The sequence below is a fragment of the Trachemys scripta genome, chromosome 24, assembly GCF_013100865.1.
Source record: "Trachemys scripta elegans isolate TJP31775 chromosome 24, CAS_Tse_1.0, whole genome shotgun sequence".
Lineage (NCBI taxonomy): Eukaryota > Metazoa > Chordata > Testudines > Emydidae > Trachemys > Trachemys scripta.
Window position 1 is genome coordinate 6,290,436 of NC_048321.1, and position 8,107 is coordinate 6,298,542.

The following is an 8,107-nucleotide window of genomic DNA, read 5'->3' on the forward strand; positions in this document are numbered from 1 at the left end:
GCAGCGCTCGGCATGATGGGGGTCCTGATCTCGGCCAGGGTCTGTGCAGCGCCCGGCACAACGGGGCCCTGATCTCAGCAGGGCCCTGTGCAGCACCTGGCACGATGAGGCCCTGCTCTCAGTCGGGGTCTGGGCAGCAACGGGGCCCCGATCTCGGCTGGGTTCTAAGAGTGAATGCAATGCGGATTACAGTAAATCCTTAAAGAAATGGAGCCTGCCACTGCGACGCAGTTAAACCCGGCCCCCGTGCTGTCCCTCTGTCTCTTTTATGTGCAAAAAAGAAACTCAGGTCAATGACAAAGACGCCACGAAACAAATGAACAAGCAAAAAAACCAAACCAAATCAAACCGATGCAGAACGAGACACAACCCCCGTGAGCCACGCATGGAGAACAGGTATCAGAACAAAAGCAGGATACGTTCACGTGCCACAACACACACAGACACGCACAGACCCCGCCCCCTGCCCCACGCTACGCCGCGCTGGGGGTCTTCACCTGGCTGAGACAGGGCTCTGCGCAGCACAGCCGGAAAGAACTGCTAGCAGGAGGTTATGTTCTTCTTTCTTAAAATACAGGGTGAAAGTCTGTTATACGGATCTCTAAGATAGACGGGGATGGGGGTGGGGGTCGGGCTACATGCGCGACAGCTATGGAGATATCGTGCATTATTTGTGGGTGGGGGGAGGAGGGGCGCATTATTATCACTGTTATTTTAATGCTTGATCTGGTGGGACTTTGTCGTGTTGTGGCTTTTCCTTCCTCCCTGCATAAAAGCCTTCAGGGTCAAAGCCTGGCGATTTGGCCAATGGGTTCTTTGGAGCGGGACAGTGGCTCATTCTGTGTCTGTGCACTGGGGCCTTGATCTTAGGGGCTAAATAGTAATCCCGTGTGTGCAGGCAGGAGGGGTGCGTTTCTGCCCTCTGCTGGGGGGGCGGGGGAGAGAGCTGGCGCGGCTCCGAGACACTTGGTTATTTGAACGGCTCGATGAACAGGTCAGGGAGCAGCTGGTTTCAGGTCTCCTGCTTTCTCGCTGGCACGGGAAACGGCGCGGCAACTTTGCAAGCAAAATGTAAGTTTTGTCCAAATGTCACATGTTGCACGTCCCACGTGCCCTGATTCCAGCCAGTGCTGGTCAGACAACCTGTGTGTGTGTGTGTGTGTGTGTGTGCATGTGTGTGTGTGTGAGAGACATAGGGGCATGTATGTGTGTGTGTATAAGCATTTGTGTGTACATGTGTGTGTACATATGTATGTGTGCCCAAGGGCATGTGTAGCTGTGTGTGTGCAGTGTATGTGTGTGTGTGTGCCCGTGTGTGAGTGTGTGGGGGGTGGGGTGGGTGCCTGTACACTGCATGTGTGTATTTATATGTGCGTGTGTAATGTGTGTGCCCTTGAACGTGTATATGTGTCTCCATGTGTGTGTATATGCGGATGTACCTGTGTGCCCGCGTATGTGCGTATACGTGTGTGCGTACATATGCCCATGAGCCTGTTCTGTTCATTCCCTCTGGGGCATCTGGCATTGGCCACTGTCGGCAGACAGGATACTGGGCTAGATGGACCTTTGGTCTGACCCAGTGCAGCTGTTCTTATGTGTATATGTGTGTGTACACATCTGTGTGTGTGTGTGTGTGTGTGCAGGAATATATGTGTGTGCCCATGTGTGTGTGCCCAGCTGCATGTGTGTGTGCCTGTGTGTGCTTATGTATGTGTATCTGTGGGGACCTGTGTGTGCCCACATGCATATATGTGTGGTCACACGTACCTATATATGTGCCCATGTGCATGTGTAAAGGTGTGTGCCTGTGTGTGTGTGTGTGTGGATGTGTGTGTGTATCTGAGTGTGCCCGGGCATGTATCTGTATGTGCATGTGTGTAGCTGTGTGTGCTTGTGTATGTGTGTATAGCTGTGTGCGCCCGTGTGTGTGTATCTGTGTGCACCCGGGTGTGTGTACTTGTGTGTGCCTGTATCCGTGTGTGTGGATTTTTGTGCCTGTGTAGAGGGGGAATCACAAAAATGCCATTGAAATTGGTCGGGGCGCACTGAGGACAGTCCGCCCCGGTTGACAGTCACGCTGGGAGCAGGAGGACCCGTCTCCCGCCCCGGCCCCCGTACTGCACCCCCCCGTTTTTCCGGGGCCCTCGGCTCAGTCCTGCCCAGGGCTGGGGGCTGTTGCCCTTTTGTGGCCAAAAGGCCCCAGGGCTGTACACCCTGAGCGCGGAGCCGCCCAGCGTTACCCCAGGGGGCTCTGTCCGGCGGGAGGTAACACAGCCAGGGCCTCACCCCCACTCCCATTACGCAGCAGCTCACCAGCCCAGCCTGCTGTGCCCCCCCCCAGCTGTGTTTGGGGGTCCCTGTGCACGGGGGGGGCAGGGCACCCACCTGGGAAATTAGTACGGCCGGTTGGCGTCTTTCGGTCGCTTGAGCTGCACTTTCAGGCGCTTCATGCCGATCTGGAAGCCGTTCATGGCCTGGATGGCAGCCTGGGCGCTGGCGGGATTGTCAAAACTTACGAACCCTGGGGAGGGGGCGGGTGGGGGGCAGAGAGAGGGGGTGGGCGCCGGGGAGGGGTAGAGAGGCAGGGGGAGAGGAGGGGAGCAGAGAGAGGCAGAGAAGGCTGAGTGGCCCTGGGAGACCCAACTAGCCCTTTGTTCATGGCTAGGGCCGTACCCCCATGGGTGCCTGGCTCGGAGTGGGCAGCTCCGTACCCGGAGGCTCAGCTTGGCACCAGGGCTGCGGTATGCCCAGCTGCCCCGTCCTTGGGGGCCAGGAACCCGGGATCTCCTCCCTGAAGCTCGGGTCTGGGGGCATCTATCAGTGGCAGGTAGAGGGTGCCCGACACAGGGTTTGCTCCCCGGTGCCAGCTGCTGTGGGTGACAGGAGATGGGGCTAGGAGAGCCCTGGTCTGGGCAGATCCGTTGGGGAAGCCTCAGCGTCAGCCCCTGTCTACACGAGGGGTCGCAACAATCCTTTGCCTGGGAGGTCGGCCCCTCGCCCCGGTGCCCACTGGCTGAGTCGGCTGCTCAGCGGGCCGGCCACTGGCCCACGATGCAGCAGGAAGGGGCCGGGGAAGCCCATTGGCTGGCCTTACCGAAACATTTGCTCTGATTGGTCGCCCGATCCACAAAGACTTTGGCAGAGATGACGTTCCCAAAGGGCAGGAACATCTGCAGGATCTCGGAGTCAGTGAACTCCTGGGGCAGGTGGTAGATGAAGATGTTACAGCCCTCGGGGCCTGCGGGGAGGAGGCGGGTGAGAGTGGGCGGGTGCTCAGGACATGCCACACCCTTGGGTTCCCTTAGATGCCCCCATGCTGGGCCCCCATTCTAGATCCCCCACACACCGGGCACCATTCTAGATACTACACACCGGGCCCCTTTCTAGATCATACACACTGGACCCCATGCTGGGCCCCCATTCTAGATCCCACACAGTGAGGCCCCATTCTAGATACTACACACCGGGCCCCTTTCTAGATCCCCCATGCTGGGCCTCCTGTTCTAGATCCTCCACGCTGGACCCCGCAGAGCCTTCTGCTCTGGACCTCCCATCCTGGACTCCTCTATACCCTTCACTCTGGATACCCCAGTCTGAACCCCACCTATTCCAGACCCCTCTTGCTCTGGACTCCCTGTTCTAGACCACTCTATGTCCTCCAACTGTGGCCCCCCACATCCTCGACCCCTCTAGGTCCCACGGCTCTGGACCCCTGTAGATCCAACAGTCTGGACCCCCATTCTAGACCTCTCGTTCTGGACTCCCCAGTGTGGACCCCTCTAGATCCCCTGCTCTGGACCCCGTGTTCTAGACCACTCTAGATCCTCTCATTCTGGCCCCTGTTCTGGATCCCTGTAGATCTCCCATGCTCTGGACTCCCTCTGTGAAGTGTTGGGGTCCTCAGGGAAGATGTGGGAGTCCTGAGGTGCACAGTGAGGCAGGTGCTTTGTGACCCCAGGCCTACTGAGAGGTGTTGGGGCAGGGCTCCTGGCATTGACAAGGGATGTGAGGGGCCCGGAGCACAGCTGGGGGTGGTTTCAGGGCGACAGGGTCTGGGGGTGCTGGGGGTGCTGGGGGGATGATATGGGGGGGGCGGTGCCTAGGAGGTGCTGGGGATGATGTGGGGGGGTGGTGCCCAGGGAGTGCTGGGGGGAGGATGTCAGGGGGTGGTGCCTAGGGAGTGCTGGGGGGACGATATCAGGGGTGGTGCTCAGAGGGCGCTGGGGGGAGGATGTGTGGGGGCGGTGCCCAGGGGGTGCTGGGGGGAGGATGTCAGGGGGCAGTGCCCAGAGGATGCTGGGGATGATGTCGGGGGGCAGTGCCTAGGAGGTGCTGGGGGGAGGCTGTGGGGGTGGTGCCTAGGGGGCACTGGGGGGATGACGGGGTGAAATTGGGGGGGCAGTGGCCCCGGGCCCCACTTACCTTCCCGTTGCTGCTGCTGCTGCGGGGGCGGCTGCTGCGTGAGGATGGCCGGCTGCTGGGGGAAGGCCGGGCTCACCAGCCCATAGGCAGCGGGGTAGGCGGCTGGTGCAGAGGCAAAGGAGGGCGTGAGCGACCCCTTGGGCTGGGCCTACATGCCCCCAAGGGGAGGATCTGGGCCCAGCCCTGAAGCCTCCATCGCTGGCCCAGCTCCCTTCCCCCGCTGCTCCCCACTCCCCCTGTTTCCCCAGGCCCCTCCACCCGCAGGGAGCCCCCGCCCCATAGCCTCCATCCCCCAGGCTGCCCACTGCCCCCCACAGCCCTGGGGGGTGAGGCCAGCACTGCCACACCCTGGTGCTGCTCAGAACTGGTGCCAGCGCCCGGGACGTCCCACCATGTGGCTACCTCCAGCCCCCACCCCCGCCCGGGGCCCCTTCCAGCCCCCCCCAGCCCCGGGGCAGGGCGCCAGACCTGTGTAGTGCTGCATCCCGGCGTAGGCCTGCTGCAGGGGGTCCACGGGGGCGGCCGGGCTCTGAGCTGCGAGGGGAGACGAGGGGGGAGGGGGTTACCGGGGTGCCCCTGGCTGAGCCGGGGCGGGGGGAGCAGGCAGGGCGGGGGTGGGGTACGTACCTGGGTACGGGTGGACCCCATTGGTGTAGAGGGCCTCGGAGGCCGGCTGCCCCGTGGTCTGCGTGGGGACCGGGCTGTAGCCGTTGACGCTGAGCGTGGCCGGGATGGCGGACACAGGGGTGGCGGCGATAGCGGGCGGCGTGCTGGTACCTGCGGGCGAGAGATGCAGTGTGGGGGGTGGGGCGGGTTCTGGGCCCTCCCCCCACCCATGAGGAGATCCCGGCTGGGTGCCAGCTCCCGGCTCGCCCGTCCCCTCCCCCTCTGCAGCCTGCCGCTCGGGCGGGGCTTTGCCCACTCCGCTGGCTCCCTGGCGTGGCCCCTCCTCGGCCAGGAGGGGTTGGCATGGGAGCCTGGCCTGTGCCGGCCCTACCTGAGGAGGGGGTGAGGGGCGTGAGGGGCGTGGCGATGAGGCCGTTGGGGTTGATGGTGGCCATCTGCTGCATCTGGACGGCCGCCATGGTGGCCATGGGGTTGAGGTAGGCGGAGTGAGCAGCGACCAGGGCTGCCTGCTGCTGCATTAGCTGCGGGGGGAGAGAAAGAGACGGGGGGGGGGAAGTCAGGGGGCATCCGCTGGGCTGCTGGGGGGATGGGGGAAGGCCTGTCTGCAAGGGCACAAGGACTGGGGGGGACATGCCCTGTTGTCCCGGCCCCTCCAGCTCTGCCGGTGCCCCTCAATCCTGACCCGCAGCCCCCTGCTGTCCCCGCCCTGGGCTCCCCCCATCCCCCAGCTCTGCTGGTGCCCCTCAATCCTGACCCACAGCCCCCTGCTGACCCGCCCTGGGCTCCCCCCATCCCCCAGCTCTGCCGATGCCCCTCAATCCCGACTCGCAGCCCCCTGCTGTCCCCGCCCTGGGCTCCCCCTATCCCTCTGCTCTGCTGGTGCCCCTCAATCCTGACCCGCAGCCCCCTCCTATCCCAGCCCTGGGCTCCCCCCATCCCCCAGCTCTGCCGGTGCCCCTCAATCCCGACTCGCAGCCCCCTGCTAGCCCAGCCCTGGGCTCCCCCTATCGCCCAGCTCTGTCAGTGCCCCTCAATCCCGACCCACAGCCCCCTGCTAGCCCAGCCCTGGGCTCCCCCCATGTCCCTGCTGAGAGCCCAGCGCCCACGTCGGCGGGGAGCCCCTTACTGCTTGGGTGTAGGCGCTGTAGGCCCCGAACTGCAGGGCGATGGGGCTGAACATGCCCAGCTGGTTGGCCACCTGCTGCATCCGGCGCAGGCCCCGCTCCTTCTCCGTGTCGGCGAATTTCACCACAAGGCTGGAGGAGGCGCCCTGGGAATGGAACCCCCCCAGGGGGGCTAGTGAGACAAGCAGGGCACAGTGACCCCCCCACCCTGCCCCGTCTGGCCCCCGCCCCCACTGCCTCAGCCAGCCAGGGTGACCCACAGGCCCCGGCCCTCCTTCTGCAGTCTCTGTCCCTGGCAGCCTCCTGGGGAGCATGCGGGGGCAGGCTCCCCTCCTGTGTTAGGTACCTGCTCCAACTCCCTCCCCCGCAAGCCTGGGATGATCTCAACCCTCCTCAGGTCATAGGGCCTAGTGGATAGAGCACCGGCCTAAGCGTCCAGACAGCAGGGTCTCTTCCTGTCTCTGCTGCCCGACGAGCTTGGGCAAGTCACTGCCCCCGTCCATGCCTCAGTTTCCCCAACTGTTGAATGGGGCTAATGATCCCAACCTCGTTTGCAAAGGGCTTTGGGGTCTAGGCATGAGCAGGGCTTGGGATCAGAATGACACGGGGGCGGGGCAGGAAACGAGCTGCCCGTCCTGCCCACGTTTTCGAGATTCGGAACAATTTTCCCCGCCCCGACTCGGGGTGAAACGTTGGAAGAAATGTTCCTTTCGGGGCAGTCGAGACGTTCGGTTTCTTGGATCGACGGATTTCCAGTTCACTCCGACGCGCTCACACCGCAAACGCCAAAGTCGCCTCGACCCAGAAAACGGGCGGTTTTTCACCGCAGGAACGTGGAAGAGGGACGTTCGGACGCTTCCCCACCATCATTTTCCCACGTGGAGAAATTGGTCCCAGTCCAGCTGTTCCCACGCCAACGGGGTCGCCCCGTCGGCGTTTTTCAACTAAAAACCGTTTTCTCGGAACATTCCCGACTGGCTCTCGAGGCCGCAGTGGCGAGCTCGGTCCATCAGGGGGCAGCAGAACCTCAGGCATCATTCACGCCCCCTGCCCTGGCACCGAGCTGGGTCCCTTCCAGGTGGCGAGTCTAGGGGGGGCTGAGATTTGGAGCTGCCCAAATGAGAGGGTGCGAGAGGCAGAGGGGCTGGAGATCCTTGGCTAGGCAGAGGGGGTCCTGCTGCCCTGCCGGACCCATGCCTCGGTGCTCGCTGCTGTGCGGCCCATCTGGTGCCCGACTGTGGCTGCAGGGTGGATCGGAGGCCTGGAGGCAGGAAGGCCCTGTGGGGACCACACAGCCCATGCCCCTCGGAGTCCCCAGGGGATGGGGGTGCTGGAGCAGAAGAGGCCTGGGGGGTGTCTACATTCCCAGCCTGGGCAGACAGACTCGCGCTAGCTGGGCTTCAGCTTAGCTGGCATGCTGGGGCGGCGATTCAGACTCTGGAGTCCCCCTGGTCCCCCGGCTCTGAGCTCAGGTGGCGGGAGCCTGCGTCTCTGCCAGAGCTGCGACCTCCACCCGGCTGGCAGCGCGCTGGCTCGGGCCACACTGGTGCGAATCCGTCCACCCGCGTGGGCTGGCTCCCAGCTGCAGGGTAGATGGGCCCTGGGCGTTCCCAGGACGCTGCCGAGGAGCCCGGCCCTGTCCCCGGGGACAGACAGACGGACCCGGCATGGTTCTCCGACATGTGGGGGGGGGGGGAAGGGCTCAGAGGGGCCTGGATCTAACCCCGCAGTGTCTCAGTGGGCAGGGGGACCACGAGTACCATGGGGGGCGGGTCCAGCCGGGTCGGTGAGTGCCCAGGGGTGTCCAGCCAGGTCGGTCAGTGCCCAGAGTCTGCCCTGGGAGATGAGGGGTCTGGGGCACTGGGTCTAATGCTGAGCTCCCCACTCAGGGCTATGCCAGGAATTGCCCCCTCTCAGCCCCCCCCCCCCCCCCC

At 63.6% G+C, this 8,107-nt stretch overlaps 1 protein-coding gene across 1 annotated transcript in view; it reads right to left on the reverse strand.

Moving 5' to 3' along the window:
• Nucleotides 1–2,155: 2,155 nt before the first annotated feature.
• Nucleotides 2,156–8,107, reverse strand: part of CELF3 (CUGBP Elav-like family member 3) — a gene marked incomplete in the record, with an annotated part of 39,742 nt that continues 33,790 nt past the window's right edge. The window contains 7 exon segments of the mRNA XM_034756825.1: nt 2,156–2,521; nt 3,095–3,238; nt 4,423–4,524; nt 4,891–4,956; nt 5,050–5,199; nt 5,420–5,570; nt 6,176–6,319. Of these exon segments, the coding sequence (XP_034612716.1) occupies nt 2,394–2,521; nt 3,095–3,238; nt 4,423–4,524; nt 4,891–4,956; nt 5,050–5,199; nt 5,420–5,570; nt 6,176–6,319 (885 nt within the window).